At 40.8% G+C, this 24169-nt stretch overlaps 1 protein-coding gene across 11 annotated transcripts in view; it reads left to right on the plus strand.

Annotated features, from left to right (window-relative positions):
- Positions 1–23182, plus strand: part of ASXL3 (ASXL transcriptional regulator 3) — a 188594-nt gene extending 165412 nt beyond the window's left edge. For all 11 annotated transcript variants that reach the window (XM_072829175.1, XM_072829181.1, XM_072829178.1 and 8 more), the window contains 4 exons: positions 3542–3638; positions 5546–5651; positions 10162–12109; positions 14860–23182. In XM_072829175.1, coding sequence (XP_072685276.1) covers positions 3542–3638; positions 5546–5651; positions 10162–12109; positions 14860–18576 — 5868 coding nt within the window. In that variant the 3' untranslated portion in view covers positions 18577–23182. The remainder of the gene's footprint in view (positions 1–3541; positions 3639–5545; positions 5652–10161; positions 12110–14859) is intronic.
- Positions 23183–24169: the final 987 nt, after the last annotated feature.

Below are 24169 nucleotides of genomic sequence, written 5' to 3' on the forward strand. Positions count from 1 at the left end.
TAATATGCAGAGGTAAATCAGGGGGCTAACTTGGACTTGGAGGTGACCAGCCAGAGGCGCCATGCTGATATATGCTCTGCCTCAAGCCTCCGGTTCACCTTAGGTACATTCACTGGGTCATCTCCATGTGGAGACTAAAGCCCAAACTCCTTAGATTCAGAGTCTTACTTAGTAGGATCCTCCCCTGCCCCTTCCCTCCAGAAATGGAGCCTGGAACAAGAACTTGAGTATAGTTAGTTTGGAAGCAGAAGCCAGAGATTAGATGATGTGAAGACAAGAGGAAATACCCTTGGAATGACTCAGTCACAGTTCTGCTGAGGGCCCTCTGAGAGTTGTCCCAGAGGACAACAGGGAAGCAAGACGTTTTACCACAGACCCTTGTCTCCCATGGATGGGGGCATTGCCCTCAGGGCCAGACTCTGCACTTCCAGGCTGCATCTGTAGCAAAGAAAACCCTAGAGTGTTATAGGTGTGGGTGGGACAAGTGCGCTGAAAAGCATTGCCCCATCTTCTCTATACTTATGCAGGCTAGATACAGATTCACCAATGTCCAGTCCAGTCTACCTCTCTACCACTCAGACCTTGTGCTTCATGTTAAGTTCCCTCTGTGACTAGTTCTGTAAAGAGTGGCTGGTCATGGTATTTTGGAAAGGAAAACAAACAAACAAACAAACAAACAAAAAAAAACAAAGAACCAGACTTCTGACCAGGGACTTAGTGGACTAGCTACACATACTGCTAGTCTCAAGCTGGTCTTAAGGCTATGATTGAAGTTCATTCCCCTTCCCTGTCACCCATTTCTGAATTTCCTCACACCCAGTGGAATTCTGCTAGTTTGCCTGGTGAAGTCATCCAGACTGTCATCCCTGAAGAGTCTGAGCCTTTGGCTCCCTTACCATTTCTGGCTGTCATTGTTGTAATCCATGTTCACTTGTTACCACCAGATACAGAAACACCAAGAGAGGTCCTAGTGAATCTCCAGTGTTCCCTACATCCTTCACTCTGCCTCTGTCCTATGGCAACAATCCTCTTTCCTCATGACACGTTGGTGCTGATTATCCCACCTGTCTGGTAACTCCTCTCTTTGCCTACTGACCCACCAGCATGAGAGACTCAGAGGAACCAGGCAGAGCTTTAGCTGCAGTGGTGCCCTCACCATGTCCAATAGTGCAGTGATTGTCACTTGGGGATGATTTTGCCTCAAAGGCACATCTGGTAATGTTTGAGGACATTTACAATTGTCACATTTGGGAAGGGGGGGTTGCTACTGCATCTAGTGCATAGAGGCCAGGGATGCTGGTCAACAACCTACAACATTCAGACAGCTGCCACAATAAAGAAGTATTTGGACTCAAATGACAATAGTGCCAAGTCTGTGAGACCTTGCCCTAGAAAAAATGATGCTCCCCTGGGGACATGTACTTTTTTAAAAAAAATTTTTCAATTTTTTTGGGGGAAGGGGGACATGGACTTTTAATATCACATGGTCTGGAACCGTGGGCACCAAAAGTACACAGTCTGCCAGTGGTTTCCTGTGAGAGATAGTATGAAGATTCACTCATCCCATCCGTTGGTTTCCAGGGCCATGTGTTCTACTGGGGACACAGGACCAAATGTCATCCATTTGTCATCCATTGGTTCAGTGTGTATACTGCATTCCAGATAGTCCTAGAATTGTCTAATCAGAAGATAAGAAGGGTGGGGCACTTAATCCATTCAGATCAAAGGGCTGTGGTAGACACTGCGGTGGGATACTGGCATGGTGATATAACTGCATTATAGTTGTGCTGAACCCAGGCAGGCGGAAGAGATATACAGGGACCACAAGCATCTGCTATATGTAGAATATATTCACTATAAGGGCAGGGGCTTTTTCTTCAGTGCAATTGTATACACGTGCCAGGTACATGGGTTCATATGAGTGGCTTAATAAGTGTCTTGAATAAAGATGAAATAGCTCTGAGTGAGTCAACAGTGATTCAATGAATGAACAAAGTCTTGCCTGACATTTTCCAAGTGTATTGAATATTTTAGCATGGTTATCCATATCTTCTTAGATGCAGGAAACCTAGAATGTCCACTCTGCGGCTTCCCTGTCCATGTCATGGCAGCATTCAGCATACCTTATGTTTTTTCACAGCATCTCTCTTCTGAATTTGATCTACCATTATCCAGTTTAGAGTGGTTGGTATAATACTGACTTTCAGTTTCAGTGTTCTCCTTTGCTCCTGAATGGTGGTTCAGCTGACATGTTCATGAAGGCGTTGAGTGACATTTTAAGAGAGGAGTAGTATTTCTGTGGTGAAGATGGAGTGTGGAAAAGACCATAGACAGAAACATGGGGATGAGAAATCTCAGGTAGCAGTGACAATTAAAGATTAGGACACATGAAGCGTATATATGGGAATAAGAGAAAGTCTTTGAAAATGTAATTGGAGCCAGGCCATTGACCAGCAGGTTAAAGCACCTCACACCTTGATACCTGGTCCAGTTCCTGGTTGTCTGTGATGTCCTGCCTCTGCAGTAAAGCTCCTAATCTCTGCAGTACACTACATGCTTTATCTCTAAAGCCATTCTGTCCAAATCCTATCTTGCAGGACCTGGCTTCGCCTCTGGTATCAAGTTCTTCCTCACCACTCATGTCCATCTAGATATCATCCTCCAGCTTTTATTTTTTGCACTTCTTAATTCCCATTCACCCAATGTTTGACACTGTGTTATCTTCATTCCTCAATGATATAAGCAACCAGTCAAGGACAAGGCCAATTCTTTTATCTCCAATGTCAGCAAGCAGACTACATGCACATAGAAGGTGCAATAAATAATTGGAAAGTTAAAAGCATCCAATTTGATGATGCTTATCTGAATCTCTTCTACATGTGAATTTTTAAAAAATTAGTATGTTTAAAGAAAGAAGTTAATAGCATGCGGTTTCACATATTTACACTTTACCATTTACCTGTTTGTGTGTGTGTGTGTGTGTATGTGTGCACCCAAATTGGAAAGAAGTATGAGGGGGTTTGTATGACAGTGTGGGTATATTTGCCTTAATATTTTAGAACTTTTTCTTGTCTAAACTTCAGCCAGAGAAAAAAATCCAAGTGATCAGACTGGATTTCTTTAGCTTTCACAAATTTTAGAAAATTTAATTTATAAAAGATAATAGAAAAAAAATAAAAATAATAAAAGATAATAGAAAGGTATAAACATGGTGATTAAGGTGGTACCACTTAGGACGTAGTAAAATGCTAAAGATATAAAACTGTTTTGATGAAATCCCATGCATTTGTTTTCCTCACTACCAATAATGGGAATGCCTAGTAAAGATTTCCTTTAAATTGTTATATTTGTGTCATTATAGTAGTCACTGTAAAGTGCATTTTTTCTACTAGGAAATTCACCTTCTGCTAGGCTCCTTTTCTTCCTTTCTCCTACCCCGCACTTTCTCTCTCATGCACACACCCTGTTTTCACTTCTTTCCTGCATACTTTTGCTTTGAATTATCCTTGATGGATCTTGTTTTTTTCCGTTTATTTCCTAGATGGGAAGCGATGGAATTTTACGCCTGAGTTCTTCAGCACTAAATAATGAATTCTTTGCATATGCAGCTCAAGGATGGAAACAGCGACTGGCAGAAGGTAAATTTCTCTTTTCCATTATTCTTTGGCATATCTGAATACACACATTGTACTGAGCCTTGCACCTTTCTCTGATTTCTGAGTCTTTTTCTCTCCCTGACGTATACTTTAATGTAGTAAAAACTCTCATTCTATTCCAAATGACTTCACTAAGTCTTTGTTATACTTGGCATTTTTGAAGGAAGCATAATATTATCTGGAATATAATAAAAAAAATTTTGATGTAGCTAGATTTTCTTTGGAATGGTAATTTTAATCACTTACTTGAGGCATTATGTATTCTCTTAATGTCCTAGAGCTTGAATAGTCTTCTTTTAATACTCTCTCCCCCTAAAGCCACCACTTTACCTTATTCTTCCTTTAGTCACCATGATTCCCGAAAGAACAAAAATAACCAATGGTACTATCATTTTACTGCCTTACTTGCTCAAATTGTAATGATCAGGTGTGACCCTACTTACTATACACAACTGAAATAATGCCTCCTTGAGAATATTAATGACTTTCTAATGGCAAAGCCCAGTTTCCTCTTCTTAGTCCTTAAATTTCAGGCTCCTTCTGCAATATCCTTTTTTTTTTTTTTTTTTTTTTTTTTTTTTACCTCGTCCAATTTGAAACGAAACGATCTACCTAAGACATTCACAGTATATTTTAAATTGTTTCCTGTGGCTGCATTGCTGATAGCCGTTCCTCAGTTTTCTTCTAGAGCTTCTGTTCTTCCATCTAATGATACATGATGATGTCTCCACCATTCTCTTGGGTACCTTCTCCTGTAGCTGTGCACATTCGCAAAGCAGACTCTTTCACCTTCTTGGTAGTCCATATGCCAAAAACTTCCATATTGGCTCTAACTCCTTTTTCCTAACTCCATGTTCTGTTCCAAATGCCTGTTGGATCTCCCTAGCTGATTTCAAGCACCTGAAAACTGTAATGTCAGTATTAACCTCACTTTCTTTTACTGTCTGCTGTCCCTTCTGCCCCCTATTTGTTAATATCACCGCTGTCCACAGAGCTCCTCACTTTGAAACTTGATGATCCCTCTGGTCCTCTTCCTTCTCCTGATCTGGTCATGAATTGTCAATTGTGCTGTGAATCTGATTCCCCTTGAACATTCCCACAGCTGCTGGCCTGACTTTACTCTTCCTTTCTCATCTGTGCCATTCAGTGGCCTCCTGGCTGGAGTCCCTCCACTTCGTTTTGTTTCTAAGCCAGTTGTTTGGCCACATTCCTCCCTGAGTGAATGCTGTCAGGACCTCCCTGAGTGAATGCTGTCAGGACCTTCCTCAGTCTCTTGTAGGAAAAATTTAAAACTCTCTTTAAACCATGTATTTGTTAATTGGCCTCAGCCTACCTTTCCCATTTCATTTCATCCTACTCCTGTGTTCCCACAATTGGCCACTCAAAAGAACATAAATATACATATTCATATCTCTGTGCCTTGTGAGTTAATTACTTTATAAAAGCTTAGTCATCCTTCAAAAGCTAACTCAAGAACCATTTCCTGTATGTGGCCTTCCTAATCGATTCAGGCAGAATTAAGTGCCTTTGCTTCTGTACTTTCACTGCTTTTATTCCTACAGCCCATACAGGGCTTTCAGCATTATATTATAGTCAATTGTGTGCCTTTTCTCCCACCAGACTGATTTCATTAAGGACACTGAATATATGCCATTTCATTCACAGCCCCTAGCACACAGTATATTTGCTGAGGGTTTTAAAGTTCACCTATGACTAAATGACTGTTTGAGCCATGTTCATAAAAAGAGAGGCTGTAGAAATGTTGTCAGTACTCTATGTTTTACTTTTCAACATCCATAAAAGCTTACTCAAATTAATTACATGTTTTCTTTATTATTCGGCAAAAGAGATGACCACTTTGACTCAATATATAAGCATTTGCTTTCTAGGAGAATTTACTCCAGAAATGCAGTTGCGGATAAGGCAAGAAATTGAGAAGGAAAAGAAAACAGAACCTTGGAAAGAAAAATTCTTTGAAAGGTTTTATGGAGAAAAGTAAGTACTAGAGCATTTTTTTCTCATTTCTCTCAGAAGGAAATGAAAATGTAATTCTCTGCTTCACATAGCACACTCATATGCTGTAAAACTTAATAAACCTGCGATAAAAGGCAATAGTCCCACGGTGTAAGAAATTGCAGGTAAAATTATAGTGGCATATCAGCACTTAAATTTTTAAAAAATGCGCTTTCAAGGGTTTATAACTTGTCCATGAAAATTCATTTTGGCCTGAAAATAGCACCTGAAATCCTATAGAAGTCAATTATGGCTTTCTTAACTAGATTCTAGTAAAAAATCTCCTGTTTTTAATCCAAGTATGTTCATTAACGAATACTTTAGAACTAAGTAGTTTTAGACACACTTAATTTTCACATTTTTCTGAAAATGTTGACTGTGCATATACATGTGTTTGGAGAAGATCCTGAAGTATTACTCTTTATCTATCTTCCTCTCCGAGTGTAACCGGTTTTTATTATTTCTCTTTTTATGTGTTTCTCTTTAAAATAATACTGGCCACACTTAAGCTTGGTAGCAACTGAATTAAATTGAAAGTAGTTTAGCTTTTGCCTCACATTTAGAAGGGACATATCATACTTGAGCAGAATTAGAGTCTCAGAGACTAGCAGATCCCTAAGGAAGAAGGAAGTCACTGACAATTGACAGTGACTTTAGATCCTCCTTAGAAAGGAATTTGTGCTTGAACTCCCAGGTACATAATTCATGCCTGAAAGTCGTTTTGTGTAGATGTCACTGACGTGGTTGCAGGTAACAAAATCTGTACCAATTGATCTCATTTCATAAAATTTCCCCCTGTAAACAGAGAAAACAATATCAGGAGTCTCATATGAGTGCTCTTGAAAAGGAACTACGTGATTAACAGCCTGCTTAGAGTAGGCTAGCATTTGGTGGAGTGTCCTAAATAGCAGTACTCTCAAGTAGGAAGGCTTGTTTTCATTGCTATCCTAGGACCGTGGATGCATATACATATTTAAGAAAACTTACAGGAGATAATTAATGTGTTTTCTCAAAAATTAAAATGCAGCAGGCTCCTTATATACCTTCAGATATTGTCACCAGCAGTATTACTCAAGCCTGTCTACATCAAAATCCTCACTGGAGCTTTTAAAAATAGATACAGATTTCCAGGACCCATGCCAGACATACTGATTGGGAATGTCCAGTAGTTGAGCCCAGAAATATGTATTTTTAGATGGTCTCTAGGTCATGCTGATGCCCAGCAGGATTAAGAACCTGGAAGATGATATTTCTGACAAAGGGAATGTTGGGAGCACTGTTTTCAGTGCTGGCAAAGGTACAACTGAGCTAGTTACCTCCAGTGCACTGGTCCTTAGTTGTGGTTGACTGTGGGCACTTTTTTTTTTTTTTAATTCAGCAAAATTGATTCAGTATCTCATCTAGATGCCAGAGGTGCAGATGTTCACAGGGCTTCTTAGGCTCTGCCCTCAGAGAGCCTGTACCCTAGAGACTACGCATGACAGAGGTCTTCCCCCCCATTCAGCATGTTGTGATTGAGCATATCTGGCTCTGATATGTGTCTAAGAGCTTTGCAAGTATTATTTCACTTACCTACCCAACTGTCCTGTAAGATGGACACCGTTATTACTTTTACATTAAAAAAGGGTTTAGGAAAAAAAAAAAGTGTTTAGGAAACTGAGATACAGTGAAACTGAGTAATTTTTCCAGGTTTTCACAGTGTGGTTAAATGATTTGCTCAGTCACCTAATGCCACAAATCCTTCTCAGAAAAATTCACACATACAATTTTTTTTACATAAAATTTGAGGGCTTCTAGACTTCCATGCCTCTCAGGTTAAGGGCCCCTGCCCTGGAAGTAACAGCTACAATCCTGTGAATAAGCATGATTCCCCATTACGTAACCTCCCTGAGGGCTGAATACAAACAGTTCTCTTTTTTTGACCCTTTTCTTGCTGTAGTTTATCTATAGAGTTTCTGTCCCCTTATGTCACTGGTCTTTGTCTCTTTCTGTCTTCGATTACATACTGGATGACAGAGATATTTTGGACATTTCATTGAGTGCTCTTCTAATGTTGTTACTTCTAGATTACTTGGCTCCAGTGTATGAAGGATTATGTTTCATAGCGTCAGATAATTTTCAGTTGACAAGTGTCTTTTTACTGCTCTAAGTTTTCCCAAGAATGTTGCCATCCAAACTCCCCTGTTTTTAAGAGTTGTCTACTTTAGTTTTTAGCTATTTGTTTGAGGTCTTTATTATGGTTCTTATTGACTTACTCTGCTTATAACCTAGTACTGTTCTATACTTGCTTTGGTTACTTAAGAGATCACCCATAGGGATGCTAACTCAGTTATAGGGGTTGGTCTGTTGGTTTACAGTCTAGATTTCTGAACTTAACTGTTTTCCTTTGTGGTGTTATGTGGTGTGCTGTGAAAATCAACCTATGCCTTATGCCATCTTAAATCTATTTTTTTAATGAAAATAATAAAATGTCAACATAAGCATATTTTATGCAGTGCTATTGTCCATATATACATATCTATTATATACATATACACACATGTATAATATATATTACATACATTTGTTATATTTAATGATATTAATATGAATTAGTAATAATAATAATAAATTTATTAGATCCTTATTAACCAACCAGCAGAAATTTGGCTGCCAGTGGATAGGTACTGTATATTCTACACTTAACCTAGTATCAGTGGCATCTCTGCTTGGCCGAGCCCCATATTTCTAGTTGATTATTTTGCTTTAAGTTTATCTGTAATGTAGTTATTCTGTTCCTCTCAGTGTAGATAGTTATAAATTGTAGCTTCGTTTGAACCCATCTTAGGGAAAGTTGAAAGAAAAGAGACTAAGAATGAGGGGGAGTATCTTCTATCTTCTTTTTAGAATCTTCTGAATGTTAGTAAAGAAGTCAATGAATACAATCCAAAAAATGTATCCAGTTTTATTTCCCTTTCATTTTGAGAATTTAAGCAAAAGGTTGAAGGTTTCACTGAGATATTTTCCTGCATCAATACTATCTTAGCTATATTTCTTCAGTCAAATACGTTTTCTCCTTAAGAAAGACATATCTCTTCTGCTTATCTTTGTAATTGTCTGAAGAATTTAACTTCTTTTAGAACAGCTTATTTATCTACCATGTGATGCTGACATTGTAACTTAGTATGATGGGAAAAATTGGTTTACAATATCTTTGTAATTCTGATGAACTTTTCCTTATGACATGAATATTAGTTTGGATTATTTATTTATATTCTTTGCTATCTTTTATGAAATATCTGTATAGTAAGATCACATCAAAGAATTTTAAGGTCTTGCCTCATATAAATGTAAACTAGTAGAATCAACTTTGTTGACACCAAATACATCCATTACTCTTTTGCAAAATTTCCATATTGTCTTAGATTAGACACTTAGAGATTAAAGTAAGGTGAGTAATGCCTTGTACATTGGTGTAAGAGAACTTAATCTTTGGAAGTCTTTTCAGTTTTAAGATTTTACAACCTACCCACCTTGTATCAATCTTATTTGCTTATATTGCATCCTTTGAAAACGGTACAGTTTTTTTTTTAAGATTTTATTTATTCATGTGAGAGAGAGAGAGAGAGAGAGAGAGAGGCAGAGACACAGGCAGAGGGAGAAGCAGGCTCCATGCAGGGAGCCCGATGTGGGACTCAATCCCAGGTCTCCAGGATCACGCCCTGGGCCGAAGGCAGCACTAAACCACTGAGCCACCCGGGCTGCCCTACAGTTTTTTTATGATAAAGACATAGTGCTGCTTTCTGACTTTAAAAGTTTTAGATCTTATACATTTGGCTTTTCTGACCATATTTTTCTAATCTTTTATAGTATGTAAATTTTAAATTCCTTTTACTAACATTTGGCAGAATTTATGTCTCCTTGCTTCCAGAATAAAAATCTATATCAAATAAATAAGTAAAAATGAAAATATATACCTTTTTAAACCAAATGTAGAGTTTAGTTTATTTATGATTATAAAGGCAGTAGAACTAAGTCATCATAAACATGTTTACATAAATTAAGCATGTTAGTGATTATAAAATTAATTTGATGCTCTTATTTCTGTTGAATAAATATATATATACTATATATTGAATATAGTATATATATACACTATATATATACTTTTATTTCTGTTGAATACTAATGCTTTTATTTCTGTTGAATACTATATATAGTATGCTATATATTGAATACTATATATTGAATATAGTGTATATATATACACTATATATAGTATACTATATATTGCATACTATATATAGTATTCAACAGAATGTGTATGTGTATATATGTATATATGTGTATGTACATATATACACATATGTATGCATATATGTATATACATGTATACATATACATATATATGTGTACGTGTGTATGTGTGTGTGTGTGTATATATATATCCATACCTCCAAGTTGTACCTTATTTGTGGTTGAATAATATTTAATACTTATAATTTCTCTTCAGGTTGGGCATGTCAAGGGAGGAATCGATAAAGCTCACTTCTGGACCAAACAATGACGGAGCTGAAAGTTCGTGTGGAACCTCTGGCCTTCCAGGTCTTTCTACACAGACTCCCTTGGAAGAGCAACAGTCAAAAAGCATGAAAAGTCCAACTTCTCCAGAGCCTGATTTCTGTGATACGCTTTGTCCTATGGTAGATGTAGGTAAGGATGTAATGGCGGAATCAGAATCAGAAGATATCTTGATCCCTGAAGAATCCGTGATTCAGGAGGAAGTTGCAGAAGAGGTAGAGACTAGTATCTGTGAATGTCAGGATGAAAATCATAAGACAATACCTGAATTTTCTGAAGAGTCTGAAAGTCCAGCCAACTCTCATGAAGAGCCCCAAGTTGCACCTCCTGAAGAGAACTTGGAATCCTGTGTTATGATGAATGATGTTTTAGAAATATTGCCTCATATTGAAGTTAAGGTGGAAGAAAAATCAGAATCTCCCCAGGAAGAAATGTCAGTTGTTATCGATCAGCTAGAAGTCTGTGACTCTCTCATTCCTTGCACTTCATCTGTGACTCATGTCAGTGACACAGAACATAAGGAGTCAGAAGCTGCATTAGAGACCAATACTCCAAAAATAAAAACAACGTCATCTTCTTTAGAAGGTCAGTTTCCCAGTGAAGGAATTGCTGTAGATATGGAGCTACAGAGTGACCCTGATGAACAGCTTTCTGAGAATGCTTGCATCTCTGAAACTTCGTTCTCTTCTGAGAGCCCAGAGGGAGCCTGTACCAGCCTGACATCCCCAGGAGGGGAAACCCAGTCCACCTCAGAGGAATCATGTACTCCAGCCTCCCTTGAGACAACGTTTTGTTCTGAGGTGTCCAGCACTGAAAATGCAGACAAATATAATCAGAGAAATCCCCCCGAAGAAAACCTTCATGCATCTTTGATGTCAGAAATATCTCCAATATCCACTTCACCTGAAATATCAGAAGCATCTCTGATGTCCAATTTACCTTTAACATCTGAAGCATCCCCAGTATCAAATTTACCTTTAACATCAGAAACATCACCCATGTCTGATTTACCTTTGACATCAGAAACATCTTCAGTGTCTTCCATGCTTCTCACATCTGAGACTACTTTTATATCCAGTTTGCCACTTCCTTCAGAAACATCTCCACTTTCTAATTCTTCGATGAATGAGAGAATGATGCATCAGCAAAGAAAGTCCCCTTCCCTATCTGAAGAACCGCTCTCCCCACAGAAAGAGGAAGGCTCTGCTCCTGCCAAGCCCCTGGGAGAGAGCCTTCTCTCTCAACCGAAGACTCTATCAAATACTCCTGAACCCCTCAAAATGGGGTCCTCCATTGTTCCTGAAGCATTTCCATCTGAAGACTTGCACAATAAGACTCTGAATCAGCAGCCTTGTAAATCACATGTTGAAACTGAAAAGCCCTACCCTGCTTCGATTCCAGAACTTCCTTCTATAGAAATAATAAAGGTAAAAAATCATAATATCCTGCAAAGAACAGAAAAGAAAGGGGCATCTTCACCATTGGAGCTATCTGTCTTTTCTGAAGAAACAGAGACTAAGGGAAATGAGCTTCCATCAGCTAAGTTACAGGACAAGCAATATGTCTCCTCAGTGGATAAGGCTTCATTTTCAGAAGGCTCTAGAAATAAAACACATAAGCAAGGGAGTTCACAGAATCGGTTGGAGACCTCACATTCTTCCAAGTTATCAGAGCCCTCCAAATCACCCGATGGGATAAGAAATGAAAGTAGAGAATCCGAGATATCAAAAAGGAAAACTGCAGAGCAGCACAGTTTTGGAATCTGTAAGGAAAAGAGGGCTAGGATAGAAGATGATCAGTCTACCCGGAACCTGTTATCCAGCAGCCCACCTGAGAAAGAACAGCCTCCAAGAGAAGAGCCCAGAGTGCCACCTCTGAAGGTATGGAGTAATAATAATAACAATAAAGACAATTCCAGAGAAATAGGCTTTTCTGTGTAGATGCTTAATTCTCAGAACTAAGTAAGGTTTTTGTCCCTCTAGGTTTTATGTAGTTTATGATCTAATACTCCCAGCACTAGTCTAATATTAAACAATCCTTTTTAAGGATCACTGAGCTCATATGATAATTTTAGATACATGTATATATTTAGACCTCAGCATTTAAGGAAAAAGAAATAGTGAGGGAGAACAGGGCCTGGAGGAACCTATAGGCCACAAGATAGTCTTTTGGGGACTCCAAGGTAGGACCAAGAGGTACATGTACTTGGGGGAAGTTGATAATTTAGCCTCCTATAAAAGTTTAGTAGGATGAGGGAAAGTAGTCAAAAGTCAAAGGCATTCACTAAGGAGGCAAAGGTACAGAATACCAGTTCATTTATTTTCCGGCAAATAATCACCACTACCATTGTCTAGCAGAAGGACCTGACTTATGGAAGAGCCTCATTAAATATTTCTTGAGTAAATCGATGAAATTACTTTGCATACCTTGAGGGAAAATGCAATAGGTATTTAGATATACAAATCCTATTTTTTGAGATAGTAAAGAGATATTTAACTTCACAAATAATAAAGCCTGTAGTCAAACATTCCCATTTATATATTCTCTTTTGATCCCAGGTAGGTTTTAACTCTCAGGAAACAAGCCTTTTATATAAATTGGCTGTGCCTAAGTAAACTGAAAATTAGGATTAATTCAAAAGAAACACTGTTTAACAACAACAACAAAAAATCCTACCCAATATAAGCTATATTTATTTGGTGCTTTCATCTCAGTCCATTTATATTGTTCTACAATAAAGTGGATTATTCCACCATAGGTTTGGTTTAGAATTAAAAACATATTCAAGCTTTGTTTATCTTAGTCTCTTTCTCTTTATTTTACTCTGCCCTGACATCTATTTTTTGTATGTGTCTCATGATATCCATAAGGCTGACTTTTAAAAGTGTAGCTGTAGTTATTTTACTTAATGAAGTAACCCCTATTAAATAAAATTCTAGAGATATGGAAGATGAACATTAAACTCCAATTAAAATCCCACTATGCATTTTAATTTCTGAAGCAGTAGAAAGAAAAATGTAAGTGCTTTTCATAGGAAATATTTTTGAACATGGCAGTCTGATTTTTCTTGTCAAAAGCTTGTTTTCAATGTAATACACACTTTACAATAGATGGATACCATAAGTACATTTGGTGTTTGGCCTTGCATTCTTGTTTAAGTATATCTAGGTATAATTTTTAAAATGTTTTTAGTTTTTTTTTTTAACTAAAGAAAATATTTAACAGGAAAAATTGATTCTCCTCTCTAAATTCATTTTTCCATTGGAACCTTTGGATTAGAAGAGAGACATTACAGGTTGGAAAATGAGAAATGCGATAGCAAAGACAGATAATTTCATCCACTATAGTTCCAAAGCATAATTTCAGATTGATATGATCCTACATCATGTGTTAAATGTCGTTTATAGTGTAAATATATGTATGTTAAGAAGAGAGATGTTTTCTAGGAAAAGCTTTTTTTAGAAGGAGAAAAACGAAGGAATCATAGTACCAGTCAACAGCCCTGAACAGGGAACCCAAAGATTCTCTCTGTCAATCCCTATTTCTGTGACCCCAGGGCAGCCTATTTTCCCTCCAAGAGTTTTTTCAGCTGTAAAATGAGGGGCTTTGATTAGTTCCCTTCCAGCTCTCCAAATCTATGACTCTAAGAACGTTTTAGTGACCAGCACATCACAGGCATTGCTATGGGATGTTGGTGTTGGGTCTTGTGCCTCATGAGTTTGGTGATGACTGTGAGTCTCCTAATTAGCATGAGTAGGTGAACAGTGTGACTTTATGAAAATCAGCAAATTGTAGATTACCAGTATCCGAAGGAACTGCCTAAGCTCCATAGTTGCTTTTAGAGGCAGAAAACCAGAGTTACCCTTGCTTTCATGAAAAGATAACGATATGGGATCCCTTTGGAAAGCAGAACACTCTTACAAATATAGTCTCATTCCATCTTTATAGCAGCCCTATGAAGGAAATAGACCAGAAATAACTAGTCTCATTTTACAGGTGAGTTTACAAACTCTTATTGTGCACTTATTGTGCATGTAGGAGCCAGCGTACTGGGTGGTATGAGAGTACACAAAAACTATAGAGTCTTTGGCTCGAGGAGGTCATTGGAGAAATCGAACTGCATGGTGATCCCTGAAATCACAGTTTCTTTGAGTGAAGGCAGGACGAGAATTCTAATTCCCTAACCTCTTGGCTAAGGTTTTTCTCTTTGTGTCAAATTAAGAGATAAACTCATGTAGAGTTAAGGTCCCAGTTTTCCCTGCCAGGAAGGAAGATAATTTAAAAGCTAAATATCTCTAAGCCTTTTTTAGCTAACCTCATTTTAAGAAGCATGGATTTTGTTTCCATTTATATGAGGCATTAAGAAGATGTTTCATTTCCATACCAAATGAAGTCACCGGTTGATGTTTCTGTAGATGAAAAACAGAGATTGAAAATTTTAATTTCACATTCATGCCACATTTATTGTCACTTTATCCCCTAAAGGCCCATTCGGGGATTTAGGTGTCATTCCTGCCACATTATGAGAGAATGCAGCACATCTTCTCTCTCACATTATCGCGTTCCACCTGCCTCCTCTGTGATCATGTACCATGAGCTTTCTCTTTCCATTCTCCCCTTCTTCCTGTAGATCCAGCTTTCCAAAATTGGGCCACCTTTCATTATCAAGAGCCAGCCAGTCTCCAAACCAGAGTCTCGCACATCCCCCAGCACGTCGGTCAGCAGTGGGAGGAATACAGGAGCCAGGACCCTTGCAGATATCAAGGCCCGGGCCCAGCAAGCGAGGGCCCAGCGAGAGGCGGCCGCAGCAGCTGCAGTAGCCGCCGCGGCGAGCATCGTCTCAGGAGCCATGGGGAGCCCAGGAGAGGGTGGAAAGGCAAGAACCCTGGCACACATCAAAGAGCAGACAAAGGCAAAGCTCTTTGCAAAGCATCAAGCCCGGGCCCACCTCTTCCAGAACACTAAAGAGTCCCGGTTGCCTCCGCTCAGCTCAAAGGAAGGGCCCCCAAGCTTAGAAGTCTCTTCTGCTCCTGAAACAAAAATTGAAGGGTCAACTGGTGTGATTATTGTCAATCCAAACTGCAGATCTCCTAGCAACAAGTCTGCACACCTCCGGGAGACCACCACTGTATTACAGCAGTCTCTTAACCCAGCTAAACTTCCAGAAACTGCCACTGACTTATCTGTGCATAGTTCTGATGAAAACATACCCGTGTCACACTTACCTGAGAAAATTGTTTCATCTACCTCTTCTGAAAATAGCAGTGTGCCCATGCTTTTTAATAAAAATTCTGTCCCTGTGTCTGTTTGCAGCACTGCTATGTCGGGAGCAATTAAAGAACATCCCTTTGTGAGTTCTGTTGATAAATCCTCTGTTCTAATGTCTGTTGACAGTGCAAACACTACAATTTCTGCCTGTAACATAAGCATGTTAAAAACCATCCAGGGAACTGACACTCCGTGCATAGCCATTATACCAAAATGTATCGAAAGCGCTCCTGTCCCCGTCACAGCAGAGGGCTGCAGTGTCTCGAGCCCCATGGATGACAAGCCCTTGCTCCTGCCCAGCAGCAGTGCTGGTCACTTAATCCCCAGTCAGTACAACTCTGCGCCAACTCCCTCCATTGGAAAGAACTTGCCAAACCATCTCTCCACGAGCTCTGTCTTGATCCCCCCAACGGGAATTAACAGCCGATTTCCCTCTGAGAAGATAGCCATGCCTGGGAGTGAAGAACAGGCCAGCGGGCCCGTGGGCACCACTGTGAGAGCCGCCCTCGGCTGTAGGGAGTCCGGGGCAGTCACAGAGCCTCTGGCTGCACGACCACCTGTCGCAATGTTTACTGGAAGCATGCTGACGATAAACTCTTACGAGAGTCCTCCCAAATTAAGTGCTGAAAGCTCGGACAAAAATTCAGGGCCTCGAAACAGGGCAGACAATTCTGGGAAACCTCAGCCACCTGCGGGGGGCTTTGCACCAGCAGCCATAAACAGATCGATTCCGTGTAAAGTCATCGTTGACCACAGCACCACGCTGACCTCCACGTTGTCTCTAACCGTCTCCATCGAGAGCGCAGAAGCCAGCTTGGACCTCCCGAGCAGGTCAGTGAGGACAGAAGCCTCCATACAGCCCATGGTGTGTCCCCAGGTATCTGTTATTAGCAGGCCGGAGCCCGTGGCCAGCGACGCCGTCGATCACAGTTCTAGTTTCATCGCTGCTTCTGCAGCAAAGCAAGAGTGTAATAATAAAGCGATGCAGGCAGCCGGTTCCAGTCTCCGAGAGGGACCCCTCGTCGTTCCAGATAAACTAAACGAGGTGACCACTCCCAGTAACTGCTTTGCCGAGCAGGCTCGTGGCCCGACTGCTTTCAAGAGTGAAGCGGACACAACCTGCAGCAATCCGTATAACCCGGGCAGCCGGATTTGCTGGAATGACGAGGGGATGAGGAGCACAGGGCAGCCTCTGGTCAGTCACTCCGCTCCCAGTAAGCAGAAAGAATTTCTGGAGCAGAGTGGCCCGAAGGCCATCAAAACCGAGCACGCCGGCTACTCCCACATGCCAGAACTTCACCCCAGGAACCTCCTAACGAACGTCACTCTCCCGGTGAAGTCCGAACCTCACGAGGTGGACAAGGGCTTTAGAATGGACACGGAAGACTTCCCTGGCCCCGAGCTGCCGCCTCCGGCCGCGGAGGTCGCCCCCGGCGTGCAGCAGGCCCAGAGCGTGAAGGCTCCCACCCCTGGCGCCGGGGACGAGCCCATTTCCTTGGCCCCAGACCCCCTGAAGCGAGTCCCCGGTGCGGGGAGCTCCGGCTGCCGGCTGTCGTCCGTGGAGGCTAACAACCCACTCGTGACGCAGCTACTCCAGGGCAACCTGCCTTTGGAAAAAGTGTTGCCTCAGCCCAGGTTGGGAGCCAAGCTCGAAATTAACAGGCTTCCTCTGCCTCTTCAAACTACCTCAGCGGGGAAGACAGCACCAGAGAGGAACGTTGTGGAGCTGCCGTCCAGCTCTCCCAATCCGGACGGGAAGGGCTACCTGGCCGGGACCCTCGCACCACTACAGATGAGGAAGCGAGAAAACCACCCCAAAAAGAGAGTAGCCAGGACTGTGGGGGAACACACTCAAGTTAAATGCGAGCCAGGGAAGTTGTTGGTGGAGCCAGATGTCAAAGGGGTGCCTTGTGTCATCAACTCGGGCATGAGTCAGCTAGGACACAGCCAGCCGTTTAAGCAGGAGTGGCTGAGCAAGCACTCCATGCAGAACCGAATTGTTCACAGCCCCGAGGTCAAACAGCAAAAGCGGCTGCTCCCCTCGTGTAGCTTCCAGCAGAACCTGTTTCACGTCGACAAGAATGGCAGCTTCCACCCCGATGCTGGTACCTCACACAGACAGCAGTTTTACCAAATGCCCGTGGCTGCCAGGGGCCCCGTCCCAAGTGCAGCTCTGTTACAGGCCTCTGCCAAGCCCCCGGTGGGCTGTGGTGCGTTTGCCTTCAATAGGCATCTGGAACAGAAGGGGCTGGGAGAGGTGGGCCTTTCCTCCGCACCTCACCAGCTAAGGTTAGCCAACATGTTATCTCCCAACATGGCCATGAAAGAAGGTGATGACGTGGGAGGGGCTGCACACGCCGTGCCAAACAAAGCACTGGTGCAGCCCCCGCCCCCGCCCCCTCCGCCCCCTCCGCCCTTGGCCTTGCCCCCGCCTCCCCCACCGCCACCTCCGCTACCTCCACCTATTCCTAATGCAGAAGTCCCATCCGATCAAAAGCAACCACCGGTTACCATGGAAACCACTAAGAGACTTAGTTGGCCACAGTCCACGGGCATATGTAGCAATATAAAATCGGAACCTCTTTCTTTTGAGGAAGGTTTAAGCAGCAGCTGTGAACTGGGCATGAAACAAGTTTCCTATGACCAGAATGAAATGAAAGAACAGTTAAAAGCATTTGCGTTAAAAAATGCAGATTTCTCTTCCTATTTGCTTTCTGAGCCACAAAAGCCTTTTACCCAATTAGCTGCTCAGAAAATGCAGGTGCAGCAACAACAGCAGCTCTGTGGAAATTATCCAACAATACACTTTGGTAGCACGAGCTTCAAAAGGGCAGCATCTGCAATTGAAAAGTCCATTGGGATTTTGGGAAGCGGCTCCAGCCCTGCCACGGGCCTGCCCGGTCAGAACGCTCAGATGCCCGTTCAGAACTTTGCCGACAGCAGCAATGCGGACCAGTTGGAACTGAAATGCTCTTGCCGGCTGAAAGCCATGATTGTGTGCAAAGGCTGCGGGGCCTTCTGCCATGACGACTGCATAGGTCCCTCCAAACTCTGTGTAGCTTGCCTGGTTGTGCGGTAAGAGCCGAGGAAAGATGCAGTATCCCTTTTCAACACGGAAAAGCCAAACGGCGTCAGCAGCAACAAATTGAATAACTCAGTGGTTTATATCGTGCTAATTTATTTTACTTTGGAACAGATTCTCTTCTCTCTCTGGGATTCTTTACTTGCATTTCCCAGAAAGGGGAGATGGCGTCCCAACCAAGTGGCTCAGCAGCATGTCTTTTACATATTAAGTTGCCATTCCCAGCTCTGGAAAATTTCTGTCCAAGTGTATACAGGTCACTGCCCCATTTGTTTTTTTTTTTTTTTTCTTTTTTAAATCCAGATGTAGATAGGAAAAGGACATTTTTAATTACTTAATGCTAACCAGAAATGCAGATGTAGAAGGAGGATGGTACAAGTGACTTAAAGTGGTTGGTTATTCATTCTTCTGTAGATTAACCATTACAACAAGGGTTTTCACAGTTGACTCTTCTGGACCTACCTTGACCACAGTGATTAAATCATATTTGGAAAGGGGAATCTGATTTAAGTGTATGATTCCTTGTATTTGCTCATATCACAAAAGATACATTAAAGGAGGTATGCCATTAATGAACTCCACTGTCCTTCTTCTCTTCCCTCCCTTTTTACTCTTTTCAGAGACTGGCAGCATTTCTGGATCTGCCTTGGACATTGTGCACACATTGTAGTGAAATGTGTCTTATACCTGAAATTGCAGCGTGGGCCCTATGCCCAGTAATCTGGTTTGAGCCCTTTGACACCTGATACTGTAGGATCAGTTGACCAACAGAGGCCCAGAGGCCCAGAGGATTTCAGAGCATCGTGTGTAGCTTTTAAGAGCAAGTATGAAAAAATGCCCTTAAGTTTAAAGAGTAAGCAAGTAAAATGCTGTGTATGCAAACACATAGAAGTGGGTTGATAATGTAAATATCAGTCCATTCTGTTCACTCCAGTACAACTACTAGATACTAAAACTGGGGGGAAAATAATCGTACCCTTTATTGATGACACCAGTACATTCTGGCTTCTGACTCTGCAGAGGTTGGCCACCTCTCAAAGTGTCAATGATGATGAAAGGAACTACAGAAGGCTGAAGTGACGATACGTTTCTGAACAATTTTTCTCTTATGATTCACAATCTACATAATTATACTTGACTCTGAAATAGCCTTTGTTTTAAAAGTTCTAGGTACTGCATGTTTTGTTTTCTTTCGCCCCCCCCCCCCTCAGGTGAATTCAGTACATTCTTCGTATTTGGGGGAGTGGAACTGCTTTTGAAAACGGGATACTGCATCTTACAAATACCGTCAGTGTTTATCCAGTAAAGTCTGAGTGTTGAGTATTTGAGCTACGTTCCTCATACTTTGACCACCCTCATGCCAGAGAACAGCTGTAGTTCAGGAGGCTCTGTTCCCTAAAGCAAGTTCAAAAGCACATGCACACTGTGGGAAAGATGAAAGACAACAAAGCCACGCCCATTTAACTTCAGATTGCAGAGCACAATATATGGAGTGCCAGTAATTCATTGCTTGACCATGGCTGTAGAATTTAAAAAATGAAACAAATCATGGGGTGAGGGGTATCCTCTGTATCCAGGGTAAGAGTGACAGACATTTTCACATCAATGTAAACTTTTGACATTCCCTTAAAACATGTCTTAAAACTTAACTGGAATAAGCAGAGATTACATTCCTGGAGGGAGAAAAAAACACACTTGTGATTTTTTAATAGGAATCAACCATGGTACATGTTTGTTTGTTTTCTTTCTCCTCCATATTTATTATTGTGATGTTGCCAAATTTTGTTAGGTGATACAGATGTCACTTTCATTAAGAAGTTGCTGATAGCGAAAGATATTTAGAAAAGCAAAGAACGGTCTGCCTCTGTGGCTGAGCTGCCATGCTTCCTTCCGGACCGACCGTCACTTCTGTTTTTCACATTGAAATTAACAAAGCGAACGACGGAGAAAGTGAGCAGTGCACTAACCAGCCCCTCCCGAGGAAGGCGGCGCAAGTTGCAGTGGACCCGTAGTTCCCCTGCGCCAGGCTGTGCTCGGGCGGCATCCTCTCGTGGTCGGCTTGGCTGCAATACCATCCTAGTTCAGAAGAGCACGCTCTAGTCCCACAGAAGGGAGCCCGTAAAATGTAGACCCTTGCATGCCAACTCCTTCCGAATGCAGTTGCCGCTCTACCAGTGTCAGGTACTGGCCACACCAGCAGATTCAAAGATCACTACATCAGTAACTGGCACCGTGTTGAAGAAACCCTGGTCTACGAAGCTTTGCACTCTGTATATGAGGTCCGGCTGAGGCGGAAGTGATACTGAGCTCACTGTCGGTTCCATCATTGTGGGACACTGCCTGCAAGGTACTGGGAATAAAGAAAAAAGTGTCCTTCTGTATGTTTTGATTTTTCACAAAATAGGTGATATTTCACATGATTTTGGTGAATCGATTGTTGATCGTGCATGGATTCTATCACCCAGGTCCAAAGAGGATAATTCTTCTGTGCCCTTTCTCTCTTTTGCCCCAGCTCAAATGCCTAATATTCGCATATGGTTTATATTAGTGAAAAAATTAGTATCTTTGGGCTAAAAAATAATGGAAAGAAAAATTCAGAAGTAAAATGTGGGTCAGATATTTTACAAGTGTCCACTTAATATACATATATGAAAACCAGTATATTCGGATTAGGTAAGTAGGTTCTTAGCTTCCTGATTTCCACAGGTGTCTGCCTATGTGCAAATGTAGTATGTTATTTACTACATGGTTATTGTGGTGTAATGTGCAAATGTTAGTGTGTGCATTATCCTGATCATTGGACACTCTGATATCCCTATCAGGAATAGAACTTGCACATGTAACATGTAATTTTTTTTTTTTTTATCACAAAGGATGTATTTCCCTAAGTAGCACTTTTGGAGCAGGGGAAAGCAGAGAACTGCTATTCCCTCATCCCCCTCCTCTATGATATGCATATGCCTGAAGTGTGTAAAGACATTTAGGTAGTTAATGGGCATGTTAATAAGAACGTTCTGATGCAAATTCATTTTCAAAATGAAAATAGTTTTCCTTCCCCAAAGTGAGAGTAGCAGAAATGTTGGTGAACTGAGCACCATAGTTATATATAATATTTCTCTACTAAGGTCTAGTTTGAAGAAAAAAACTTGAAAACAAACCTATGAGGTTGAGCCTGGTTGCTATAAAGACTTTATGGTGGTATGTGTTTCTGGGATGAGCTGTAGAGCAGGTTTAGGTGACTTCTAGACCTTGGATGTTCTAAGTCGTTCAGATTAAACCTACAAAACCCAACAAGCTGGTGCACATGGTGCTTCATAACGCAGCCAAGATTAAGAATACGTGGTGTTGCAGCCCCATTTTAAACACTCGCACAGTTTCGCGAGAGGAAGTTACTGTGGCCTTGGTTTCCCGGTTCCTGCTTGGTCTGGTGAGGTTCCAGGTCACAGAAGCTGAAGCCAAGCTTAGGGTTGCATCGTCTCTCTGGTGTGGAGGCCAGCACCGCACTAGCTGCCTGGTGGGAATGAGCCCGTGGAGCATGCAGAGCCCAGAGTCACTGTCTGTCTGTGTTTCTAGAGAACAATGTGAAGAGTCCTAGAAAAGGAACTCGTCAGACTGTCAGGGGCCTATGTAGCCAAAATGTCACTGAATATAAAAATCTTGTCTTCAGTCCTCATGCTTTGTCACTGTAAAGCGAACAAAAAGCATTTTTACTATAATTTAAAGGAGCTGCTTTTTTATAGCACATACTATTTCGCTTTGTACTATATTTGATAGTTGCAGAATAATTTAGACTGTAGAAAAACTTTGTTGTATTTGTACTGTTCATGAATGTTTCCAAAAAAGTGCTTTACTTGGTTGCCATAATTTTCTTGTACTGCTGTATTTTCCCCCCTGCTTCCTAGAAACCTAATCTGATTCATATTTTCAGTACAGTTTTGTTTTGTTTTTTTTAATGTGTGTGTGTGTACTATTTTTTGGGGTCAGTATTCTGAATGTTTACATCTGTTTGACATTAGCCATTTAATGCCTTTAAAAAAAAAAAAAAAGGCGGTATTACTCCTACAGTGTAACAGCAAAATGTGAAATCAACCCAAACATAACATGCATGACAAACACAGATTGGGGGCGAAGGCCCTGAACATACAGACATTTTATATCAGCATACAGAAAAGTAAAACCCTCCTTCAGTCCTCTACCAAAGAATATATTATTCCCACAGGAAAAACTCACGAAAGGTGTGTAAAATCCTCAGAAGGGGGAGCAGTTGATTCAGTAAGACTGCTACAATTTAATACTGTTATGCTTGCTTTGATACCTGACTAAATGTGACTCAGTGCAACGAGCATTTAAACAATTTTTAGACAGTGTTTTGTTTAGAATTCAGGGATCATGCATTCTTTAATGGTGCTGTTTGTTTTTTATTTCTTTTCTACAAAGAAGAAAAGTGTTGCCTACAAAAGTGACTGCTCACAATACCATAAGTTAAATGAAATGAAATGTTTGTCTCTTCATGTTTCTATGTTTTTTCCCTTTCTCAAAGTAACAATTTGGGTTTCAATATTAAAATATTCTGGAGAAAATAAAGAAATTAAACATTAAATAATTGTCATTTTTAATTTTTTATGAAATGAGGTAGTTACATAAAATGTGTTAAATACATCGAAAATTTTACTTAAAAAATTTTAGGGAGGAAAAAACCACATACTGTTGAATTATCGACCCCTTCCAGTTTGGTGAATTGTCAACACACAATTTAACTGTTAAAACTGAAACCTATTGGAAATTAACAATATCTACTGTGCTTATTATCATTTAAAAAGTATATTTGGAACTTGCTTTCATAAAGATCTTGTTTAATTTTTAAGTCAAAGACATTCGGGTCAAATTGTTAACTACCATAATTAATTTTAACTCTCCAAATGAATTCCAAAATTCTTTTTTAAAAGAATCGATTAGGTTAATTTTTTTTATCTTGCATTAAACATTACAGCTAGAGTTATTTGAAGAAAGCGCTGTGTGCCATCGGAACAAAATTGCCTCAGTTATGTTTACATTGGTTAAAAACGCATATTTTTACATTAAGATGAATCAGAAAGCATTAAACAATTGGTTAAATCGTAGCTCAGCTGTTTTCCTCTATAATGCTGACTTTGGCCACCAGATGGCGAAAGAGGATGTTTACATTTGGAGGGGCGAAAGAAAAGAACAAAATAAAAGGGCTTCCTCCAAAAACTGAATTAAATGCTTATAATAAAGTCCAACGTACCCAAATGAGTCCATGGAAAACTGATACTTATGTCATCAAGCTATTTTCACTACAATGATAGCATTCCTTTTTTGTCCTATTTTTTCTATTAAAGTATTATGAAATGCTTTCTTAATTTTATTTAACATGGAATTTTTTTGTTTTCATTGCATTATTTCACAGGCATCCTTTATTCTAAAATTCACTAGAGAGGGGCAGCCCAGCGGTTTAGCGCCGCCTTCAGCCCAGGACCTGATCCTGGAGACCCGGGATCGAGTCCCGCGTCAGGCTCCCTGCGTGGATCCTGCTTCTCCCTCTGCCTGTGTCTCTGCCTCTCTCTCTCTG

Source organism: Canis lupus, chromosome 6 (genome assembly GCF_048164855.1).
Source record: "Canis lupus baileyi chromosome 6, mCanLup2.hap1, whole genome shotgun sequence".
NCBI lineage: Eukaryota > Metazoa > Chordata > Mammalia > Carnivora > Canidae > Canis > Canis lupus.